The sequence below is a fragment of the Ranitomeya variabilis genome, chromosome 3 (assembly GCF_051348905.1).
Source record: "Ranitomeya variabilis isolate aRanVar5 chromosome 3, aRanVar5.hap1, whole genome shotgun sequence".
Lineage (NCBI taxonomy): Eukaryota > Metazoa > Chordata > Amphibia > Anura > Dendrobatidae > Ranitomeya > Ranitomeya variabilis.
In genome coordinates, this window is record NC_135234.1 from 465,104,016 (window position 1) to 465,130,229 (window position 26,214).

A 26,214-nucleotide genomic window follows, 5' to 3' on the forward strand; every position below is an offset into this window, starting at 1 on the left:
TGGGTGGACACCTAGGGGTGGAAAAAACACAGGAACGGGTTGTGCAGAGGTTCTATTGGCCTGGGTGTCACCGGGAAATAGTGAACTATTGCAGGTCTTGCCCTATATGTCAGCTAACTGCCCCCACTCCTCTTTTCAGGAACCCCCTTGTGCCACTGCCCATTATTGAGGTGCGATTCGAGAGAATTGCCATGGACTTGGTCGGTCCCTTAGTTAAATCAGCCCTGGGCCATCAGTATATATTAGTCATTCTGGACTATGCCATACGCTATCCTGAGGCAATTCCTCTGAGAAATTCTTCCTCGAAGAGTATAGCCCGCGAGTTGGTCCATGTGTTTTCCCAGACAGGTCTGCCGAAGGAGATTCTGACTGACCAGGGGACACCTTTCATGAGCAAGGTGATGAGGGAGTTATGCAAAGTCCTGAAAACCTCCCAGTTGAGGACCTCGGTGTACTATCCCCAGTCAGATGGTCTTGTTGTGAGATTTAACAAAACACTGAAGAGCATGCTGAGAAAAGCTATAGAGAAAGACGGTAGAGACTGGGACTGTCTCTTACCATATCTGATGTTTTCCATTCGTGAAGTTCCACAGGCCTCCACAGGGTTCTCACCGTTTGAGCTTCTATATGGCCGACATCCGAGAGGACTCCTGGATATAGCCAAGGAAACTTGGGAATCCGAAGTTACGCCCCACAGAAGCGTCATTGAGCATGTGGCCCTGATGCAGCAGAGGATTGCAAAGGTGATGTCTATCGGGAAAGAACACCTCCTCCAGGCACAAGAAGCTCAGGCCAGGGTCTACAACCGGTCTGCAAGAGTTAGGCAGTTCAAACCGGGAGACTGAGTTCTTGTGTTAGTTCCGACGGTGGAGAGCAAGTTCTTGGCCAAATGGCAAGGGCCATATGAGGTAGTTGAGAAGGTTGGTGAGGTAAACTATAAAATTCACCAACCAGGTAGACGGAAACCAATCCAAGTCGACCATGTCAACCTCATCAAGCCATGGCAAGATAGAGAGCCGGCAGAAACTCCATCTCTGCTAAGCAACCCAGAAGGTGAGGTTGGAGGGGTTACTATAGCGGAGACACTATCGAAGGCCCAGAAACAGCAGTGCCGGGAGTTACTCCAGAAGAACAGGGACCTGTTTTCTGAGTTGCCTGGGTACACGAAGGTCATAGAGCATGAGGTCCTGACAGAGCCACATGTGCGCGTGAACGTGAAGCCCTATCGAATTCCTGAGGCCCGTCGAGAAGTAATCTCCAAGGAAGTAGAGCGTATGTTGAAGCTTGGAGTCATTGAGGAATCCAAGAGCGGTTGGTCGAGCCCAATTGTCCTGGTCCCAAAACCTGATGGGGAGTGGAGATTTTGCAACGACTATAGGAAGTTGAATGAGGTCTCCAAGTTCGATGCATATCCCATGCCCCGCGTTGATGAGCTCATTGAAAGGCTTGGACCCACCAGGTACATAACCACCTTGGATTTGACGAAGGGGTATTGGCAGATCCCCATGGCACAGGAAGCCAAGGAGAAGACGGCGTTTTCTACACCAGATGGTTGTTTCCAGTATGTCCGGATGCCGTTTGGCCTACAGGGAGCTCCGGCGACCTTCCAGAGGGCTATGGATAGAATCCTTGCACCCCATAAGGCATACGCTGCTGCGTACCTGGATATCGTCATCTTTAGCCCGGACTGGGAGAGTCATCTGGAAAAGGTCCAAGCGGTGTTTGATGCTATAAGAGAGGCCGGATTTACAATAAACCCGAAGAAGTGTGCCTTGGGTAAAGAAGAAGCTAAGTACCTTGGATACATAGTGGGTCATGGAGAAATAAAACCCCAAATCAGTAAAGTGGAGGCAATTCAAACATGGCCAAAGCCAGTTTCCAAGAAGCAAGTTAAAGCCTTCCTGTGAATCGTAGGATATTACAGGAGGTTCATCCCAAACTTCGCCACGGTGGCTGCGCCTCTGACTGACCTGCTAAAAGGGATAAAATCAGTAATGGTTAAGTGGTCCGAAGAAACAGAGTCAGCCTTCCAAGAAATGAAAGAGGCTTTGTGTAAGCAACCCGTTCTGATGGCCACAAACTTCAAGAAAGAGTTTATTCTTCAGACAGATGCCTCAGATGTTGGGGTAGGAGCAGTGCTTTCCCAAGAACTACATGGGGAGGAGCATCCTGTTCTCTATCTGAGTAGGAAGCTGTCCTCATCTGAAAAGAACTACTCAGTCGTTGAGAAGGAGTGCTTGGCCATAAAATGGGCAGTGGACACATTACGGTACTATCTGCTGGGATGTAAATTTAGACTGATATCCGACCATGCCCCACTTAGGTGGATGGGGGAAACGAAGGGTAGAAATGCTAGTTACATAGTTACATAGTTACATAGTTATTAAGGTTGAAGGAAGACTGTAAGTCCATCTAGTTCAACCCATAGCCTAACCTAACATGCCCTAACATGTTGATCCAGGGGAAGGCAAAAAAACCCCATGTGGCAAAGAGTAACTCCACCATGGGGAAAAAAATTCCTTCCCGACTCCACATACTGCAATCAGACTAGTTCCCTGGATCAACGCCTTATCAAGGAATCTAGTGTATATACCCTGTAACATTATACTTTTCCAGAAAGGTATCCAGTCCCCTCTTAAATTTAATTAATGAATCACTCATTACAACATCATACGGCAGAGAGTTCCATAGTCTCACTGCTCTTACAGTAAAGAATCCGCGTCTGTTATTATGCTTAAACCTTCTTTCCTCCAGACGTAGAGGATGCCCCCTTGTCCCTGTCTCAGGTCTATGATTAAAAAGATCATCAGAAAGGTCTTTGTACTGTCCCCTCATATATTTATACATTAACATAAGATCACCCCTTAGTCTTCGTTTTTCCAAACTAAATAGCCCCAAGTGTAATAACCTATCTTGGTATTGCAGACCCCTCAGTCCTCTAATAACCTTGGTCGCTCTTCTCTGCACCCGCTCCAGTACAGCTATGTCTTTCTTATACACCGGAGACCAGAACTGTGCACAGTATTCTAAGTGTGGTCGAACTAGTGACTTGTATAGAGGTAAAATTATGTTCTCCTCATGAGCATCTATGCCTCTTTTAATACATCCCATTATTTTATTTGCCTTTGTAGCAGCTGCCTGACACTGGCCACTGAATATGAGTTTGTCATCCACCCATACACCCAGGTCTTTTTCATTGACGGTTTTGCCCAGAGTTTTAGAATTAAGCACATAGTTATACATCTTATTACTTCTACCCAAGTGCATGACCTTACATTTATCCCCATTAAAGCTCATTTGCCATTTATCAGCCCAAGCTTCTAGTTTACATAAATCATCCTGTAATATAAAATTGTCCTCCCCTGAGGACTAGGGTCACCCGTTGGTTCTTAGCCCTGCAGGACTTCTGTTTCCATGTGGAACATAGGGCCAGAAAGCTGCACGGTAATGCTGATGCCCTGTCAAGAATCCCTTGTCTAGTGGGGGAAAGTGCCAAGCCCCACGGCTTTAGGCAGAGGGGGGAGGTATGTAGCGTGGCTAAACGGTGTCTAATCGACGGGAGATATGTGTCACATAGATGGCTTGCCGTTGTGATGTAACCATAGCTACCTATATGTGTGTCAGGACCTGTGGTGATGTCACAACCACATGTCTGATCATATGATGGGTTCTGGGTGTGGTTAGACCTATTAAAGAAAGCCTAATGCTTAACACAGTGGATATGTGTGGGGGTGCTAGCCTCCAGAGTGTGTTAAGGCTCTAGGACTGAGCCTGAAGGAATGGACACTTGTTTTTTTCCTTTGCCTGAGCTAAAGGCTATTTGTTTTCTATTTATGCTAATTGGTTTATGGAGCAATAAACCTTTGAACTTTTGTTGGAACCTGCCTCCTAAGTATCAGCCGTCGCACTTGAGCGAGTGAAACCCCACAATATATACCTGTATGTCATCTCCTCCTGTATATAGTATATACCTGTGTGTCATCTCCTTCTGTATATAGTATATACCTGTAAGTCATCTCCTCCTGTATATAGTATATACATGTGTGTCATCTGCTCCTGTATATAGTATATACCTGTGTGTCATCTCCCCTGTATATAGTATGCACCTATATGTCATCTCCTCCTGTATATAGTATATATCTGTGTGTCATCTCCTCCTGTATTAGACCTCGTTCACACGTTATTTGGTCAGTATTTTTACCTCAGTATTTGTAAGCTAAATTGGCAGCCTGATAAATCCCCAGCCAACAGGAAGCCCTCCCCCCTGGCAGTATATATTAGCTCACACATACACATAATAGACAAGTCATGTGACTGACAGCTGCCGTATTTCCTATATGGTACATTTGTTGCTCGTGTAGTTTGTCTGCTTATTAATCAGATTTTTATTTTTGAAAGATAATACCAGACTTGTGTGTGTTTTAGGGCGAGTTTCATGTGTCAAGTTGTGTTTGTTGAGTTGTGTGTGGCGACATGCATGTAGCGACTTTTGTGAGATGAGTTTTGTGTGGCGACATGCGTGTAGCAACTATTTTGTGTGTCGAGTTGCATGTGACAGGTTAGTGTAGCAAGTTGTGTGCAGCAAGTTTTGCGCATGGCGAGTTTTGCACGTGGCGAGTTTTATGTGTGGTGCGTTTTGAGAATGTACAAGTTTTGTGTGAGGCAACTTTTGCATGCGTTGCAACTTTTGTGCATGTGGCAATTTTTCTGCGTGTGCAAGTTTTGCGTGAGGCGAGTTTTCCATGAGGTGAGTTTTGCACGTGTGGCGAGTTTTGCATGAGCCTAGTTTTGCATGTGGCGAGTTTTGCATGTAGCAAATTTTGCGCGTGGCGAGTTTTGAGTGGCGACTTTTGTGTTTCGACTTTTATGTGGCGAGGTTGGTGTATGTGTGGTGAAATGTGTGCTGAAGGTGGTATATGTGTTCAAGCACTTGGTAGTGTGTGGCGCATTTTGTGTGTGTGTTCATATCCCCGTGTGTGGTGAGTATCCCATGTAGGGGCCCCACCTTAGCAACTGTATGGTATATACTCTTTGGCGCCATCGCTCTCATTCTTTAAGTCCCCTTGTTCACATCTGGCAGCTGTCAATTTGCCTCCAACACTTTTCTTTCACTTTTTCCTCATTATGTAGATAGGGGCAAAATTGTTTGGTGAATTGGAATGCGCGGGGTTAAAATGTCACCTCACAACATAGCCTATGATGCTCTCGGGGTCCAGACGTGTGACTGTGCAAAATTTTGTGAAGGAACAGATGATTGGCCTTGGGGAGACCAAAACATCCTACACCGCGGAGACACCATCACGTGTTTCTCAACGCAGTGATCCAGAACACTGCCCCCATCCCTTATGGGAAATATGCAAATGCATGTAGGATAGCTGCGGAGACACCATCACGTGTTTCTCAACGCAAGCAGTGAATAGCCAGACCTTTCCCCGGGAAGGAACAACCACGGGAAGGGCAGCATCCAATAAAGGAAAACATCCAATACAGGAAAACCACCTATGCCAAGCATGGTATCCATCCACAGACAGCTGTTTCGGGGTGTTTGCCCCTCATCAGTGTGGAGTAGGAATCTGGCTATTAGGAGCAGTGCCTAGTAAAAGGCTGTGAAGGAACAGATGATTGGCCTCGGGGAGACCAAAACATCCAACAGCGCGGAGACTGTTATGACCCCAATGGCAGAGGGTCTCAGGAATAATTGCAAGTCTGCAAACACAGAAAACCAGCTCATAGGGCAGTGGTAATTGGGCTGACCATATATCTATCCTAGCACCACAAATACCAGCAGCCGGGGAACGTTCCTACGTTGATCCTAGACGTCTCGCGCCAGCCGGAGAACTAACTAACCCTAGAAGGGAAAAGAAAGACCTTTCTTGCCTCCAGAGAAAATACCCCAAAAGTTGGATAGAAGCCCCCAACAAATAATAACGGTGAGGTAAGAGGAAAAGACAAACATAAGAATGAGCTAGGTATTTAGCAAAGAGAGGCCCACTAGCTAATAGCAGAATATAGAAAGATAACTTATATGGTCAGCAAAAAATCCTATCAAAAATATCCACACTGGAAATTCAAGAACCCCCGAACCGTCTAACGGCCCGGGGGGAGAACACCAGCCCCCTAGAGCTTCCAGCAAGGTCAGGAATCACATTTAGTACAAGCTGGACAAAAATGTGAGCAAGCAAATAACCCAAAAAACAAAGAAGCAGGACTTAGCTTAATTTTGCACGAACCATGACCAGCAGATAGGTGCAAACAGAATGTGTCTGATTTACAACGATGCCAGGCACTGGACTAAGGTTCCAGGAGGTTTATATAGCAACACCCCTGAAGTAACGACCCAGCTGGGTGCAAACTGAGGGAAGAAAATCCCAGAGTCATATCACTAGTAACCACAAGAGGGAGCCAAAAAGTCTAATTCACAACAGTACCCCCCCTTAAGGAGGGGTCACCGAACCCTCACCAAGACCACCAGGGCGATCAGGATGAGCAGCGTGAAAGGCACGAACTAAATCGGCCGCATGCACATCAGAGGCAACCACCCAGGAATTATCCTCCTGACCATAGCCCTTCCACTTGACCAAATACTGAAGCCTCCGTCTGGAGAGACGAGAATCCAAGATCTTCTCCACCACGTACTCCAACTCGCCCTCAACCAACACCGGAGCAGGAGGCTCAGCAGAAGGAACCACAGGCACAACGTAGCGTCGTAACAAAGACCTATGGAACACGTTGTGAATGGCAAACGAAACCGGAAGATCCAAGCGAAAGGACACCGGATTAAGGATTTCCAATATCTTGTAAGGACCGATGAAGCGAGGCTTAAATTTAGGAGAGGAGACCTTCATAGGAACAAATCGAGAAGACAGCCACACCAAATCCCAAACACGAAGTCGGGGACCCACACCGCGGCGGCGGTTGGCAAAACGCTGAGCCTTCTCCTGTGACAATTTTAAGTTATCCACCACATGATTCCAGATAAGCTGCAACCTATCCACCACAGAATCCACCCCAGGGCAGTCAGAAGGTTCCACATGTCCCGAGGAAAAACGAGGATGGAAACCAGAGTTGCAGAAAAATGGCGAAACCAAAGTAGCGGAACTAGCCCGATTATTAAGGGCAAACTCAGCCAACGGCAAGAAGGTCACCCAATCATCCTGATCTGCCGAAACAAAACACCTCAAGTAAGCCTCCAGAGTCTGATTAGTTCGCTCAGTTTGTCCATTAGTCTGAGGATGAAAGGCAGACGAGAACGACAAATCAATGCCCATCCTAGCACAAAAGGATCGCCAGAACCTGGAAACAAACTGGGATCCTCTGTCAGACACAATATTCTCAGGAATGCCGTGTAAACGAACCACATTCTGAAGGAACACAGGAACCAGATCGGAAGAGGAAGGCAGCTTAGGCAAAGGCACCAAATGGACCATTTTTGAAAAGCGATCACATACCACCCAGATGACAGACATACCCCGAGACACCGGGAGATCAGAAATGAAATCCATGGAAATATGTGTCCAAGGCCTCTTCGGGACAGGCAAGGGCAAGAGCAACCCGCTGGCACGAGAACAGCAAGGCTTAGCTCGAGCACAAGTCCCACAGGACTGCACAAATGACCGTACATCCCGTGACAAGGAAGGCCACCAAAATGACCTAGCCACCAGATCTCTGGTGCCAAAAATTCCCGGATGACCTGCCAACACCGAGGAATGAACCTCGGAAATGACTCTGCTGGTCCACTTATCAGGAACAAACAGTCTGTCAGGTGGACAAGAGTCAGGTCTACCAGCCTGAAATCTCTGCAACACACGTCGCAAATCAGGAGAAATGGCTGACAAGATAACTCCCTCTTTAAGAATACCAACAGGTTCTGTGACTCCAGGAGACTCAGGCACAAAGCTCCTTGAAAGAGCATCAGCTTTCACATTCTTTGAACCTGGTAAATACGAGACCACAAAGTCAAAACAAGAGAAAAACAATGACCAGCGGGCCTGTCTAGGATTCAGGCATTTAGCAGACTCGAGATACATCAAATTTTTGTGATCAGTCAAGACCACCACACGATGCTTAGCACCCTCGAGCCAATGACGCCACTCCTCAAATGCCCACTTCATGGCCAGTAACTCCCGATTGCCAACATCATAATTCCGCTCAGCAGGCGAAAACTTCCTAGAGAAGAAAGCACATGGTCTCATTACCGAGCAACCAGGGCCTCTCTGTGACAAAACGGCCCCTGCCCCAATCTCAGAAGCATCCACCTCGACCTGAAAGGGAAGTGAGACATCAGGTTGGCACAAAACAGGCACCGAAGTAAACCGGCGCTTCAACTCCTGGAACGCCTCCACGGCTGCAGGAGCCCAGTTAGCAACATCAGAACCTTTCTTGGTCATATCCGTCAAAGGTTTAACAACGCTAGAAAAATTAGCGATAAAACGACGGTAGAAGTTAGCAAAACCCAAGAACTTCTGAAGACTCTTAACTGACGTGGGTTGAGTCCACTCATGAATAGCTCGGACCTTGACTGGGTCCATCTCCACAGCAGAAGGGGAAAAAATAAACCCCAAAAAGGGAACCTTCTGTACTCCAAAGAGATACTTTGAGCCTTTAACAAACAAGGCATTCTCACGCAAAACCTGAAACACCATCCTGACCTGCTCCACATGTGAGTCCCAATCTTCAGAGAAAACCAGAATATCATCCAGATAAACAATCATAAATTTATCCAGATACTTCCGGAAAATATCATGCATAAAGGACTGAAACACTGAGGGAGCATTAGAAAGCCCAAAAGGCATCACCAAGTACTCAAAATGACCTTCGGGCGTATTAAATGCAGTCTTCCATTCATCACCTTGCTTAATGCGCACAAGGTTGTACGCACCACGAAGATCTATCTTGGTGAACCACTTGGCACCTTTAATCCGGGCAAACAAGTCCGACAACAGAGGCAAAGGATACTGAAATTTTACAGTGATTTTATTCAGAAGCCGATAGTCAATACAAGGTCTCAAAGATCCGTCCTTCTTGGCCACAAAAAAGAATCCCGCACCAAGAGGGGAAGAGGATGGACGGATATGCCCCTTCTCCAGAGACTCCTTGATATACGAACGCATTGCGGCATGCTCAGGTACAGACAGATTAAATAATCTTCCCTTAGGAAATTTACTACCTGGAATCAAATCTATGGCGCAGTCACAGTCCCTATGAGGAGGCAGAGCACTGGATCTGGACTCGCTGAATACATCCTGATAATCAGACAAATACTCAGGAACTTCCGAAGGAGTAGAGGAAGCAATAGACACCGGCGGGGAATCAGCATGAATTCCCTGACAGCCCCAACTTGACACAGACATTGCCTTCCAATCCAAGACTGGATTGTGGGTCTGTAACCATGGCAGACCCAAAACGACCAAATCATGCATTTTATGCAGAACAAGAAAACGAATCACCTCCCGATGTTCAGGAGTCATGCACATGGTCACCTGCGTCCAAAACTGCGGTTTATTTTCCGCCAATGGCGTAGCATCAATACCTCTAAGAGGAATAGGATTTACTAACGGTTCAAGAACAAAACCACAGCGCTTGGCAAATGACAGATCCATAAGACTCAGGGCAGCACCTGAATCCACAAACGCCATAACAGGGTAAGAAGACAAAGAGCAAATTAAAGTCACAGACAAAATAAATTTAGGTTGCAAATTACCAATGGCGACAGGACTAACAACCCTTGTTAGGCGTTTAGAGCATGCTGATATAACATGAGTAGAATCACCACAGTAAAAACACAACCCATTCTGACGTCTATGATTTTTCCGTTCATTTCTAGTCTGAATTCTATCACATTGCATTAAATCAGGTGTTTGTTCAGACAACACCACCAGAGGATTAGCGATTTTGCGCTCCCGCAACCGCCGGTCAATTTGAATAGCAAGCGCCATAGAATCATTCAGACTTGTAGGAATGGGGAAACCCACCATCACATTCTTAATGGCTTCAGAAAGGCCATTTCTGAAATTTGCGGCCAGAGCACACTCATTCCACTGAGTAAGCACGGACCATTTCCGAAATTTTTGGCAATACACTTCAGCTTCATCCTGACCCTGAGAAATAGCCAGCAAGGCTTTTTCTGCCTGAATTTCAAGATTGGGTTCCTCGTAAAGCAATCCGAGCGCCAGAAAAAACGCATCAATATTTGCCAATGCCGGATCTCCTGGCGCTAGCGAGAAAGCCCAATCCTGAGGGTCGCCCCGCAAAAAAGAAATAACAATTTTAACTTGCTGAGCTGAATCTCCAGATGAACGGGGTCTCAGAGAAAGAAACAATTTACAATTATTCTTGAAATTCCTAAACCTAAATCGGTCTCCAGAAAACAATTCCGGAATAGGTATTTTAGGTTCAGACATAGGACTACTGGTAACAAAATCTTGTATGCTCTGCACACGAGCTGCCAGCTGGTCTACACTTGTAATCAAGGTCTGGACATTCATGTCTGCAGCAAGCACAAGCCACTCAAAGGTAAAGGGGGGGAAGAGAGGAAAGAAAGAAAAAAAAAAAAAAAACTCAGAATTTCCTTCCTTATTATCCCACTTCTGCAATGCATTAAACATTCAATGTTGGCCTGGCATACTGTTATGACCCCAATGGCAGAGGGTCTCAGGAATAATTGCAAGTCTGCAAACACAGAAAACCAGCTCATGGGGCAGTGGTAACTGGGCTGACCATATATCTATCCTAGCACCACAAATACCAGCAGCCAGGGAACGTTCCTACGTTGATCCTAGACGTCTCGCGCCAGCCGGAGAACTAACTAACCCTAGAAGGGAAATGAAAGACCTTTCTTGCCTCCAGAGAAAATACCCCAAAAGTTGGATAGAAGCCCCCAACAAATAATAACGGTGAGGTAAGAGGAAAAGACAAACATAAGAATGAGCTAGGTATTTAGCAAAGAGAGGCCCACTAGCTAATAGCAGAATATAGAAAGATAACTTATATGGTCAGCAAAAAATCCTATCAAAAATATCCACACTGGAAATTCAAGAACCCCCGAACCGTCTAACGGCCCGGGGGGAGAACACCAGCCCCCTAGAGCTTCCAGCAAGGTCAGGAATCACATTTAGTACAAGCTGGACAAAAATGAGAGCAAGCAAATAACCCAAAAAACAAAGAAGCAGGACTTAGCTTAATTTTGCACGAACCAGGACCAGCAGATAGGAGCAAACAGAATGTGTCTGATTTACAACGATGCCAGGCACTGGACTAAGGTTCCAGGAGGTTTATATAGCAACACCCCTGAAGTAACGACCCAGCTGGGTGCAAACTGAGGGAAGAAAATCCCAGAGTCATATCACTAGTAACCACAAGAGGGAGCCAAAAAGTCTAATTCACAACAGGAGACACCATCACGTGTTTCTCAACGCAGTGATCCTGAACACTGCCCCCATCCCTTATGGGAAATATGCAAATGCATGTAGAATAGCTGCGGAGACACCATCACGTGTTTCTCAACGCAAGCAGTGAATAGCCAGACCTTTCCCCGGGAAGGAACAACCACGGGAAGGGCAGCATCCAATAAAGGAAAACATCCAATACAGGAAAACCACCTATGCCAAGCATGGTATCCATCCACAGACAGCTGTTTCGGGGTGTTTGCCCCTCATCAGTGTGGAGTAGGAATCTGGCTATTAGAAGCAGTGCCTAGTAAAAGGCTGTGAAGGAACAGATGATTGGCCTCGGGGAGACCAAAACATCCAACACCGCGGAGACACCATCACATGTTTCTCAACGCAGTGATCCAGAACACTGCCCCCATCCCTTATGGGAAATATGCAAATGCATGTAGGATAGCTGCGGAGACACCATCACGTGTTTCTCAATGCAAGCAGTGAATAGCCAGACCTTTCCCCAGGAAGGAACAACCACGGGAAGGGCAGCATCCAATAAAGGAAAACATCCAATACAGGAAAACCACCTATGCCAAGCATGGTATCCATCCACAGACAGCTGTTTCGGGGTGTTTGCCCCTCATCAGTGTGGAGTAGGAATCTGGCTATTAGGAGCAGTGCCTAGTAAAAGGCTGTGAAGGAACAGATGATTGGCCTCGGGGAGACCAAAACATCCAACACCGCGGAGACACCATCAAGTGTTTCTCAACGCAGTGATCCAGAACACTGCCCCCATCCCTTATGGGAAATATGCAAATGCATGTAGGATAGCTGCGGAGACACCATCACGTGTTTCTCAACGCAAGCAGTGAATAGCCAGACCTTTCCCCGGGAAGGAACAACCATGGGAAGGGCAGCATCCAATAAAGGAAAACATCCAATACAGGAAAACCACCTATGCCAAGCATGGTATCCATCCACAGACAGCTGTTTCGGGCCAATCATCTGTTCCTTCACAGCCTTTTACTAGGCACTGCTCCTAATAGCCAGATTCCTACTCCACACTGATGAGGGGCAAACACCCCGAAACAGCTGTCTGTGGATGGATACCATGCTTGGCATAGGTGGTTTTCCTGTATTGGATGTTTTCCTTTATTGGATGCTGCCCTTCCCATGGTTGTTCCTTCCCGGGGAAAGGTCTGGCTATTCACTGCTTGCGTTGAGAAACACGTGATGGTGTCTCCGCAGCTATCCTACATGCATTTGCATATTTCCCATAAGGGATGGGGGCAGTGTTCTGGATCACTGCGTTGAGAAACACTTGATGGTGTCTCCGCGGTGTTGGATGTTTTGGTCTCCCCGAGGCCAATCATCTGTTCCTTCACAGCCTTTTACTAGGCACTGCTCCTAATAGCCAGATTCCTACTCCACACTGATGAGGGGCAAACACCCCGAAACAGCTGTCTGTGGATGGATACCATGCTTGGCATAGGTGGTTTTCCTGTATTGGATGTTTTCCTTTATTGGATGCTGCCCTTCCCGTGGTTGTTCCTTCCCGGGGAAAGGTCTGGCTATTCACTGCTTGCGTTGAGAAACACGTGATGGTGTCTCCGCAGCTATCCTACATGCATGTGCAAAATTTTGTGGCTGTAGCTGCGACGGTGCAGATGCCAATCCAGGACATACACACATACATACACACACATATTCAGCTTTATATATTAGATATATACACTCACTGGCCACTTTATTAGGTACACCTGTCCAACTTCTTGTTAACACTTAATTTCTAATCAGCCAATCACATGGCGGCAACTCAGTGCATTTAGGCATGTAGACATGGTCAAGACAATCTCCTGCAGTTCAAACCGAGCATCAGTATGGGGAAGAAAGGTGATTTGAGTGCCCTTGAACGTGGCATGGTTGTTGGTGCCAGAAGGGCTGGTCTGAGTATTTCAGAAACTGCTGATCTACTGGGATTTTCACGCACAACCATCTCTAGGGTTTACAGAGAATGGTCCGAAAAAGAAAAAAAATCCAGTGAGCGGCAGTTCTGTGGGCGGAAATGCCTTGTTGATGCCAGAGGTCAGAGGAGAATGGGCAGACTGGTTCGAGCTGATAGAAAGGCAACAGTGACTCAAATCGCCACCCGTTACAACCAAGGTAGGCCTAAGAGCATCTCTGAACGCACAGTGCGTCGAACTTTGAGGCAGATGGGCTACAGCAGCAGAAGACCACACCGGGTACCACTCCTTTCAGCTAAGAACAGGAAACTGAGGCTACAATTTGTACAAGCTCATCGAAATTGGACAGTAGAAGATTGGAAAAACGTTGCTTGGTCTGATGAGTCTCGATTTCTGCTGCGACATTCGGATGGTAGGGTCAGAATTTGGCGTAAACAACATGAAAGCATGGATCCATCCTGCCTTGTATGGAGCATCTTTGGGATGTGCAGCCGACAAATCTGCGGCAACTGTGTGATGCCATCATGTCAATATGGACCAAAATCTCTGAGGAATGCTTCCAGCACCTTGTTGAATCTATGCCACGAAGAATTGAGGCAGTTCTGAAGGCAAAAGGGGGTCCAACCCGTTACTAGCATGGTGTACCTAATAAAGTGGCCGGTGAGTGTATATATATACTATCTGAAGAGCCCGGCGTTGCCCAGGCATAGTAACTAACTGTTAGTTACAGCACCTCACTTCTCTCATTTTCCCATCAGGCCTCTCATTTTCCCCCTCACATCTCTCATTTTCCCCCTCACGTCTCTCATTTTCCCCTCACACCTCATTTTCCCCCTCACACCTCATTTTCCCCCTCACACCTCTCATTTTCTCCCCTCACTTCTCTCATTTCCCCCCCAACACCTGTCATTTTGACCTCACACCTGTCTAGGCAGGGATGGTGAATGCCGCAAATAATTGGAGGACACGGGGTTGCAGTCTTTACCTGGTTTACTGAGATGGTATTCAGCCTCAGTCCAGGGTACCGGTAACAGGTGTAGTTGGAGTCAAGGCAGCCTGAAGACAGGTGGCAATCCCCTTGACAGGTCAGTTTGGGAGCCTTCCACTATGCACTGGTCTGTGATCCCTTGCTGCCTGTAGCTCTCTAACAAGGCCCTCTTTCTTCCCTGTCCAGGGACAATACCTGCACGGTAGGCAACATGAGCCGTCTCTTTTGGGTCTGTGTTAACGGTGACTCTGGACTCTGATTGCTGCTGTACCTCAGGTATTATGTGGGCAAGTCCCTTTTTCGTTTCCTGCCCTCCGGTTCTGCCGTGGGGCTTGCAGTCCCCCTCAGCCTCGGGCTCTCGGTACCTGGTTTCTTCGCTCAGCTTAGAGAGGCCCAGTAGCAGTTTTTCTCTAGCTCCTAAGTACCTCTGTGCTCTTTCACTGTCTGCTACCAACTGTCAACTGTCTGCTTGTCTGCCTAGCAACTGCCTAGCAACTGACTCATCCTCCTGACCAGAGAGAGCAGCTCCCCTCAAGTCGGGTGTAGAGCTCCCTCTTCTGGCCTGGAGTCAGAATGTGTTGCATGTAAGGTTACCTGCCAAAGGGATCCCTCCTGTCTCCAGGCATGGCATTACCCTCCCTGAGAGGAAGACAATACCACTGTGGTACCTGAACTCCTGGGGTGCCACATTTACCACCCCAGTCTTTTTTCCACTACATATAGGATTGTCAGCCCTTTGGGGATTTGAATTGTTCAAGATAATATGTGCATTTTTTTCTTTAAATATGCTATTTGATGTAAGAATAGTGTGATTGGGAAATTCTGAGAAATTCTGCAATATGCGTTATGGTGCATGCGTGGACAAAAGTAACAATATTGGCATTAATAAATTGGCGATTTGCTGGCGCGCATGCACAGATAAATGTTTTTGCAGTTTGCTACGCTATTCACTACATGTCTGCAAAATGTTATTTCCGGGACTCCGCTCAGGCGTGGCTACTTTAGTACTGTTATGAATGGTGAGGTGAGTCATAATAGTGAACTATTTGCACATGTGATCGTTAAGCTCAATTAAGATATATTATTACTGTATACACTTCTTGCAATATTGTATAAGTATGTTTTTAATGGAATTAATATATTAATACTCATGGATTTTGCACTGTGCATTTTATGGATTTTTTACTGTGCATTTTATATGTATATGAATTAGAATTTTATGAATTTGTATATTACCGGTAATTGGCATGTAACTGGAACACCTATTTATATATCAATTGTATAGTAGTGCACTGCTTGAAAAAGTCCCCACATTGCTCTGGCATGATGGGTCAATAAACCACTATATTTTGTACTTTTGGAGTACTGCCTTCATCTTTTCTGGATGTGTTTGGAGGTTTGGTTATGCTTTGCACCCATTTATAATGTTTTTGCCTTTACTGGTGCTTCACCTATATTTTGTCTATCTATCTATCTATCTATCTATCTATCTATCTATCTATCTATCTATCTATCTATCTATCTATCCATCCACCCATCTATTCTCTATCTTTGGACATCTATCACCTTGACATCTGTCATTTCTATTCTGCATTCCACTCCAATACGTGTCACACTAATGGTGCATACGGATGGCACCCATGGACACGGATAGCACTGGCTTTTCCAGTACCGAAATATCAGGATGTGTGAAAGAGGCTTTAGGAAAAGTTGTCGGCTGTACTTCAGACTCAGCCAACAATCTCCTGGTTCCATGAGCCAGTGTGTACGACTCAATATCTTTATTGCAAGGTGCTCCCCAGGCTTGATCCCTTTTCCTGTTGTGCCCAAACTCTCCACACTTGACTCACTCTTTTAGGCCTTCGACTCCTGTGTGACTACTCTAAGCAGCTGGGGTCTTGGACATAACATGGATTATGCAAATATAATCAGGTTATTGACTGACACCAGAACGATATTGTTTGCTGGAAAAGTGATGTTCAGCACAGACCAAAAGTTTGGACACACCTTCTCATTTAAAGATTTTTCTGTATTTTCATGACTATGAAAATTGTGCATTTACACTGAAGGCATCAAAACTATGAATTAACACATGTGTAATTATATACTTAACAAAAAAGTGTGAAACAACTGAAATTATGTCTTATATTCTAGGTTCTTCAAAGTAGCCACCTTTTGCTTTGATGACTGCTTTGCACACTCTTGGCATTCTCTTGATGAGCTTCAAAAGGTAGTCACCGGGAATGGTTTTCACTTCACAGGTGTGCCCTGTCAGGTTTAATAAGTGGGATTTCTTGCCTTATAAATGGGGTTGGGACCATCAGTTGTGTTGTGCAGAAGTCTGGGGGATACACAGCTGATAGTCCTACTGAATAGACTGTTAGAATTTGTATTATGGCAAGAAAAAGCAGCTAAGTAAAGAAAAATGAGTGGCCATCATTACTTTAAGAAATGAAGGTCAGTCAGTCCGAAAAATTGGGCAAACTTTGAAAGTGTCCCCAAGTGTAGTGGCAAAAACCATCAAGCGCTACAAAGAAACTGGCTCACATGAGGACCGCCCAAGGAAAGGAAGACCTTTCACCTCTGTTTCTGAGGATAAGTTTATCTGAGTCACCAGCCTCAGAAATCGCAGTTAAACAGCAGCTCTGTTGTGGATTCTGTTTGTGGGCTCCCTCTGGTGGTTACTGCTGGTACTGGGTGACTTTGGTGGGTTGCGGCCTTTGGTTTCCACCTGTCCATCTGAGGCTGGGTGTTTCCTATTTTACCTGGCCTTTCTGTCATTCCCTTGCCGGCTATCAATGTATTCAGATGTGCTCTGTTTGGTTCCTGCCTACCTGCTCCCAGATATTTCAGGATAAGCTAAGTGCTGATTTTCAGTTGTTTGGTTTTTTGTCCAGCTTGCTTATTATGTCTCTATGCTAGCTGGTAGCTCTAGTGGACTGAGGTTCTCCCCATGTGCCATGAGTTGGCACATGGGTTCTTGTAATCTCAGGATGGTTTTTTGATTAGGGTTTTTTGCTGACCGCTCAGTCCCCTTTTGTATCGTTCTGCTTTCTAGTTTACAGCGGGCCTCTATTTGCTAAAACTATATATATCATCTCTATGTGTGTGCCTTCCTCTCATTTCACCGTCAATACATGTGAGGGGGCAACTATATCTTTTGGGGTTCATTCCTCTGGAGGCAAGTGAGGTCTTTATTTTCTCTGCAGTACTAGTTAGCTCTTAGGCTGGTGCGTGGCGTCTAGAACCAACGTAGGCACGCTCCCTGGCTATCTCTAGTTGCGTTTGTCAGGCGTAGGGCAGCGGTCAGCCCAGGTTCCATCACCCTAGAGCTCGTCCGTTATCTATTTGTACTTTGCTTGTCCTGTGCTATCCCTAGCCATTGGGGATTCATGACAGTATAGCCGGCCCACAAAGTGTTTATTGTTTGGGCTGAAGCAGGAGAAAAAGAAGTGTTTAAGGGATATTTTTTTTTTTTTTTTTTTTTCCCTTCAGAGTTTTGCTGCCTAGCCCTTAATTGCTGTCTAGCTGCTTCTTACCTCCTCTTAACCCTTGAATGGCTCTGACCTTAGCTGTTTAACATGGATGTCCAGAGTTTGGCTTCCAGCCTGAGTAATCTCGCGGCAAAAGTTCAAAACATACAGGATTTTGTTGTTCACACTCCCATGTCTGAACCTAGAATTCCTATTCCAGAGTTCTTTTCTGGAGATAGATCTACCTTCCTGAATTTCAGGAACAATTGTAAATTGTTTCTTTCTTTAAAATCTCGCTCCTCTGGAGACCCTGCTCAACAGGTCAAGATTGTAATATCTTTCCTGCGGGGCGACCCTCAGAATTGGGCATTTGCATTGGCACCAGGGGATCCTGCATTGCTCAGTGTGGATGCGTTTTTTCTGGCATTGGGATTGCTCTATGAGGAACCTAACCTAGAGATTCAGGCTGAAAAGGCTTTATTAGCCCTCTTTCAGGGGCATGATGAAGCGGAAATATATTGTCAAAAATTTCGGAAATGGTCGGTGCTTACTCAGTGGAATGAGTGCGCCCTGGCTGCAAACTTCAGAAATGGTCTTTCTGAGGCCATTAAGGATATTATGGTGGGGTTCCCTACGCCTACAGGTCTGAATGAGTCTATGGCTATGGCCATTCAGATTGATCGGCGTTTACGGGAGCGCAAACCCGTGCACCAGTTGGCGGTGTCTTCTGAACAGGCACCTGAGACTATGCAATGTGATAGAATTCAGTCCAGAAGTGAACGGCAAAATTATAGGCGGAAAAATGGATTGTGTTTTTATTGTGGTGATTCAGCTCATGTTATATCAGCATGCTCTAAACGCACAAAAAGGGTTGATAAATCTTTTGCCATTGGTACTCTGCAGCCTAGGTTCATTTTGTCTGTGACTCTGATTTTTTCACTGTCTTCCATTTCCGTCGATGCCTATGTGGATTCGGGCGCTGCCCTGAGTCTTATGGATTGGTCATTTGCTAAACGCTGCGGTTTTAGTCTGGAGCCTCTGGAAGATCCTATTCCTCTGAAGGGAATTGACTCTACACCATTGGCTATGAATAAACCGCAGTATTGGACACAAGTGACCATGCGCATGACTCCCGTTCATCAGGAGGTGATTCGCTTCCTTGTACTGTATAATTTACATGATGTACTAGTGCTTGGTCTGCCATGGTTACAAACTCATAATCCTGTCCTGGACTGGAAAACAATGTCTGTGTTAAGCTGGGGATGTCAGGGGGTTCATGATGATGCACCTCCGATTTCAATCGCTTCATCTACTCCTTCTGAGATCCCTGCGTTTTTGTCTGACTATAGGGATGTTTTTGAGGAGCCTAAGCTCAATTCGCTCCCTCCTCATAGAGAGTGTGACTGTGCTATAGAATTGATTCCTGGCAGTAAGTTCCCTAAGGGTCGTTTATTTAATCTGTCACTGCCAGAGCATACTGCTATGCGGAATTATATTAAGGAGTCCTTGGAAAAGGGACATATTCGTCCATCTTCGTCCCCTCTGGGAGCAGGTTTCTTTTTCGTGGCAAAAAAAGATGGTTCCCTGAGGCTTTGTATAGATTATCGCTTTCTGAATAAGATTACAGTCAAATATCAGTATCCTTTGCCATTATTAACTGATTTGTTTGCTCGCATTAAGGGGGCTAGGTGGTTCACTAAGATAGATCTTCGCGGTGCGTATAATCTGGTGCGGATAAAACAGGGTGATGAGTGGAAAACCACATTTAATACGCCTGAGGGCCATTTTGAGTATTTGGTAATGCCTTTTGGACTCTCCAATGCTCCGTCAGTCTTTCAGTCCTTTATGCACAATATTTTCCGTGAATATCTGGATAAGTTTATGATTGTGTATTTGGATGATATTTTGGTGTTTTCTGATGACTGGGAGTCTCATGTTCTACAGGTCAGGAAGGTGTTTCAGGTTCTGCGGGCCAATTCTCTGTTTGTGAAGGGTTCAAAGTGTCTCTTCGGAGTCCAGAAGATTTCTTTTTTGGGGTACATTTTTTCTCCTTCTACTATTGAGATGGATCCCGTCAAGGTTCAGGCTATTTGTGACTGGACACAACCTACATCTGTTAAGAGCCTTCAGAAGTTCTTGGGGTTTGCTAATTTTTATCGTCGGTTCATTGCTAATTTTTCCAGTATTGTCAAACCTTTGACTGATTTGACTAAAAAGGGTGCTGATGTTGCGGATTGGTCTCCTGCGGCCGTGGAGGCCTTTCAGGAACGTAAGCGCCGGTTTTCTTCTGCTCCTGTGTTGTGTCAACCAGATGTTTCACTTCCTTTTCAGGTTGAGGTTGATGCTTCCGAGATTGGAGCGGGGGCGGTTTTGTCACAGAGAAGTTCTAATGGCTCGGTGATGAAGCCATGTGCATTCTTCTCTAGAAAATTCTCGCCCGCCGAGCGCAATTATGATGTGGGTAATCGGGAGCTTTTGGCCATGAAGTGGGCATTTGAGGAGTGGCGTCATTGGCTTGAGGGTGCTAAACATCGTGTGGTGGTCTTGACTGATCACAAGAATCTCATTTACCTTGAGTCTGCCAGGCGTTTGAATCCTAGACAGGCTCGTTGGTCGTTGTTTTTTTCTCGTTTCAATTTCGTGGTTTCATACCTGCCAGGTTCAAAGAATGTGAAGGCAGATGCTCTTTCCAGGAGTTTTGTGCCTGACTCTCCTGGAGACTCTGGGCCTACTGGTATCCTTAGGGATGGGGTAATATTGTCCGCCGTATCCCCAGACTTGCGACGTGCATTGCAGGAGTTTCAGGTGGATAAACCGGATCGTTGTCCACCAGAAAGACTGTTTGTTCCGGATGATTGGACCAGTAGAGTCATCTCCGAGGTCCATTCTTCTGTGTTGGCTGGTCATCCTGGAATATTTGGTACTAGAGACTTGGTGGCCAGGTCTTTTTGGTGGCCTTCCTTGTCTAGGGATGTGCGTACCTTTGTGCAGTCTTGTGAAGTGTGTGCTCGAGCTAAGCCTTGCTGTTCTCGGGCCAGTGGGTTGTTGTTATCCTTGCCCATCCCGAAGAGGCCTTGGACGCACATTTCCATGGATTTTATTTCTGATCTTCCGGTTTCACAGAAAATGTCCGTTATCTGGGTTGTGTGTGACCGCTTTTCTAAGATGGTTCATTTGGTGCCCTTGCCTAAGTTGCCCTCCTCCTCTGAGTTGGTCCCTTTATTTTTTCAGAACGTGGTCCGTTTGCATGGGATTCCGGAGAATATCGTTTCTGACAGGGGATCCCAGTTTGTGTCTAGATTTTGGCAGACGTTTTGTGCCAAGATGGGCATTGATTTGTCTTTCTCGTCTGCATTCCATCCTCAGACGAATGGCCAGACGGAGCGAACTAATCAGACCTTGGAAACTTATTTGAGGTGTTTTGTTTCTGCTGATCAAGATGACTGGGTTGCTTTTTTGCCACTGGCCGAATTTGCTCTTAATAATCGGGCTAGTTCTGCCACGTTGGTCTCTCCTTTTTTTTGTAATTCGGGGTTTCATCCTCGTTTTTCCTCTGGTCAGGTGGAGTCTTCGGATTGTCCTGGAGTGGACATGGTGGTGGACAGGCTACATCAGATTTGGAATCAGGTGGTGGACAATTTGAAGTTGTCTCAGGAGAAGACTCAGCAGTTTGCTAATCGCCGTCGCCGCGTGGGTCCCCGACTTCTTGTTGGGGATTTGGTGTGGTTGTCTTCTCGTTTTGTCCCTATGAAGGTCTCTTCTCCTAAGTTCAAGCCTCGGTTCATCGGTCCTTATAGGATCTCGGAGATTCTTAACCCTGTATCTTTTCGTTTGGATCTCCCAGCATCGTTTGCTATTCATAATGTGTTCCATCGGTCATTGTTGCGGAGGTATGAGGTGCCCGTTGTTCCTTCGGTTGAGCCTCCTGCTCCGGTGCTGGTGGAGGGAGAATTGGAGTATGTTGTTGAGAAGATCTTGGATTCTCGTGTTTCCAGACGCAAACTCCAGTATTTGGTTAAGTGGAAGGGTTATGGTCAGGAGGATAATTCCTGGGTGGTCGCCTCCGATGTTCATGCGACTGATTTGGTCCGCGCCTTCCATAGAGCTCACCCTGATCGCCCTGGGGGTTCTCGTGAGGGTTCGGTGACCCCTCCTCAAGGGGGGGGTACTGTTGTGGATTCTGGTTGTGGGCTCCCTCTGGTGGTTACTGCTGGTACTGGGTGACTTTGGTGGGTTGCGGCCTTTGGTTTCCACCTGTCCATCTGAGGCTGGGTGTTTCCTATTTTACCTGGCCTTTCTGTCATTCCCTTGCCGGCTATCAATGTATTCAGATGTGCTCTGTTTGGTTCCTGCCTACCTGCTCCCAGATCTTTCAGGATAAGCTAAGTGCTGATTTTCAGTTGTTTGGTTTTTTGTCCAGCTTGCTTATTATGTCTCTATGCTAGCTGGTAGCTCTAGTGGACTGAGGTTCTCCCCATGTGCCATGAGTTGGCACATGGGTTCTTGTAATCTCAGGATGGTTTTTTGATTAGGGTTTTTTGCTGACCGCTCAGTCCCCTTTTGTATCATTCTGCTTTCTAGTTTACAGCGGGCCTCTATTTGCTAAAACTATATATATCATCTCTATGTGTGTGCCTTCCTCTCATTTCACCGTCAATACATGTGAGGGGGCAACTATATCTTTTGGGGTTCATTCCTCTGGAGGCAAGTGAGGTCTTTATTTTCTCTGCAGTACTAGTTAGCTCTTAGGCTGGTGCGTGGCGTCTAGAACCAACGTAGGCACGCTCCCTGGCTATCTCTAGTTGCGTTTGTCAGGCGTAGGGCAGCGGTCAGCCCAGGTTCCATCACCCTAGAGCTCGTCCGTTATCTATTTGTACTTTGCTTGTCCTGTGCTATCCCTAGCCATTGGGGATTCATGACACAGCTCAGATTATAGACCAGGTCAATGCCACACAGAGTTCTAGCAGCAGACAACAACTGTTAAGAGGAGACTTTGTGCAGCAGGCCTTCATCAACATTCAACATGTTAGGGCATGTTAGGCTAGGCTATGGGTTGAACTAGATGGACTAAACGTCTTCCTTCAACCTTAATAACTATATTCATGGTAAAATAGCTGCTAGGAAACCACTGCTAAGGACAGGCAACAAGCAGAAGAGACTTGTTTGGGCTAAAGAACACAAGGAATGGACAGTGGAAATCTGTGCTTTGGTCTCATGAGTCCAAATTTGAGATCTTTGGTTCCAATCACCGTGTCTTAGTATGACGCAGAAAAGGTGAACGGATGGACTCTACATGCCTGGTTCCCACCGTGATGCATGGAGGAGGAGGTGTGATGGTGTGGGGGGTGCTTTGCTGGTGACACTGTTAGAGATTTATTCAAAATTGAAGGCATACTGAACCAGCATGGCTACTACAGCATCTTGCAGCAGCATGCTATTCCATCCGGTTTGCGTTTAGTTGGACCATCATTTATTTTTCAACAGGACAATGACCCCAAACACACCTCCAGGTTGTGTAAGGGCTATTTGACCAAGAAGGAGAGTGATGGGGTGCTACGCCAGATGACCTGGCCTCCACAGTCACCAGACCTGAACCCAATTGAGATGGTTTGGGGTGAGCTGGACCGCAGAGTGAAGGCAAAAGGGCCAACAAGTGCTTAGCATCTCTGGGAACTCCTTCAAGATTGTTGGAAGACCATTCCCGGTAACTTCTTCTTGAAGCTCATCAAGAGAATGCCAAGAGTGTGCAAAGCAGTCATCAAAGCAAAAGGTGGCTACTTTGAAGAAACTAGAATATAAGACATAATTTCAGTTGTTTCACACTTTTTTGTTGAGTATATAATTCCACATGTGTTAATTTATAGTTTTGATGCCTTCAGTGTGAGCATACAATTTTCATAGTCATGAAAATGCAGAAAAATCTTTAAATGAGAAGGTGTGTCAAAACTTTTGGTCTGTACTGTATGTCCTTATCTGTAAATTTTTCTTAAACTCTGCCCATTGGGTTACCCAAAAAATTGGAAAATTTTGCTGATGCTTTTTCCTGTCTGAATCTGAAAAATTACCCCCACACTGGGTTTATGACTGTCCCACTGATTTAGTACGTAACTCCCGTCTCACCAAGGTTAAAATATATAATCTTTCGAGTCCGGAACATCAGATCATGATGAACGATTATATAGAAACCAGTCTCCAAAAATGGTTCATCACGGCAGTTTTCTTTTTTGCTTGTAAAAAAAAAAGATGGTGGTCCAAGACCATGTATTGGCTAGGGCCCACATATGCAAATGAGGAGGCGTAATGGTTCACTAAGCTCTTAGCCACCCAAAAGTTGCATAGAAGCCTCCTCATTTGCATATGAATTAAAAATGATTTTCTCAGGCGCTGTACCAGTAACAGGTACAGTGCTACTCTGGCTGTTAAAGGGGCTAAATCACTTACAACACAGTATAGCTCATTTAAAATGCATTTTGGAGAGAGGGACTCCCTTTAAACCCTGGCAGACAATATTGTGCACAAGCATATCCACGCAATATTATTATTTTATGTTTAGTGACCTATGTGCAGAAATAAATAATGACTTCTGGTGGAAGATAAAGATTTAGTAGCACCTCTCTGGTTGTTACAGATCCATTCTAACAGGAGATCCTTGTAAGCTAATACTGAACACGTAATTTTGATCTTCTTAGGACAGAATCATAGCCTAAAATGTGAGGCTTTCGTTGGTGACCTTGCTCGGTATGTGAGCCTCTACTGGGTAATAACAAACGGAAGTAACACGGAATACCTAGTGGACTACTGCTCTTCATTCAGGGATAAATTGTGCATGGAGACAACGTAAGTACCAATGATTTCCATACATTAGTGTTCACTGATTTTATACATCACAATACACAATTCGTGCAATCAGAGTTTTCCATTATGAATAGTGTACTTCTTTTGCACACTAGTGCATTACTAGTGCATTTTGGCATACTTTTTAAAATTCAGATGATTTTAGAATTTTCCAGCTTAGGTAAGAAAAAGTCAATAAGATGGACTGAGCCAATATGACTGAATCCTTTCAGATTTATTATAAAATGGATCTACCACATCTATTGTGGATCATTTAAAATGAAAACTAATATATGAGTTTTATATTTTGTATTGAAGAAGTGAAATAAATTAACTTTTTGATGATATTCTAATTTTGTGAGATGCCCCTGTATGTCTAATCTGAAAATGTTACATGTGAGGTTTAGTGCTAACATTCTCAGAGTGGGTAAAGCTATTATAATGTTTCATTGGCATTACTAACTATACTACTGAACTTTTGGAAATCAGTGGAACAGGAAAGGGGCACTAGAGTGCTCATATGTTACAGGTGATGGGTGTGTAAATGGATATTGAGGACAGTGAGCATTATATATTTTTTCCACTACTATAATATTGATCTATCCACAGGATAGGTTCATCAATATCAGATCAGTGGGGTCCAGCACAACTATCAATCAGCGGTTACCAGCTCTGGTAGTGGCCACATATATACAGTACTGAGTGGTACACTGCTCCAACACACTATTAGGGGCTGTTCCCCTGTATTTTATATCAAATCCTGTACAAATAAGAGCTGATCTGCAAAACCCATCAGTGTCCACTAAGGCCCCTGTCACACATCAGTTTTTTGCCATCAGTCGCAAACCCATCGAATGTTGAAAAAAAACGGATCTGTCGCAGATTGTGAAAAACTGATGCGACGGATCCGTTTTTTCACCGGATCTAACTAGCTGATCCGGCTAATTGGATCCTAAAAAAAAATCGGTGCATGCTCAGTTAAAGAAAACGGAATCTGTAGCCGGATTCCGTCATTTGACGGATCCGGCGCCATAGGCTTCCATTCTAGCAAACGACAGATGGCGAGGGGTCCATCGCTGTCCACTTTTTCGTCAGACACAAAAAACTTTACTATGTCCATTGTCTCCGGCCGCCGGACAAACAATTTTCGACAGATCCGGCGAACAAGGGATGAAACATGAGGCCATCCGTCGCTAATACAAATCTATGAGAAAAAAACTGATCCGGCGGCATCAGTCGCCGTGTCCGTTTTTTCAAAACTCGACGGATTGCGACTGGTGGCAAAAAACTGATGTGTGAAAGGGGCCTAAACCATGTGACAGTAGTGGTATTCCACTCTGTACACTATTTGAATCTTGCCAGAGCTGGTAACAGCTTATCAGTATTATTGGTGGTGCCGTGTGTTGGACACCACCGATCTGATGTTGATGAATTATCCTAATGATGTCATGAATACCAAAAAGTGATACACCACCTTTAATGCTGAAAGCAAGCCTTGTATGAAAACTCAAGTAAGCGTTTTCCTAAACTTAAAATGATGATGAAAATGAGAAAACATTACATTTTTACTTATTAAA

General features: G+C 45.4%; 1 protein-coding gene across 2 annotated transcripts in view; it reads left to right on the forward strand.

Moving 5' to 3' along the window:
• The window catches only part of IL18R1 (interleukin 18 receptor 1), a 140,276-nt gene that overhangs the window by 79,368 nt on the left and 34,694 nt on the right, over positions 1 to 26,214 (forward strand). For both annotated transcript variants that reach the window (XM_077296652.1, XM_077296654.1), the window contains exon 3: positions 24,493 to 24,640. In XM_077296652.1, the coding sequence (XP_077152767.1) occupies positions 24,493 to 24,640 (148 nt within the window). The remainder of the gene's footprint in view (positions 1 to 24,492; positions 24,641 to 26,214) is intronic.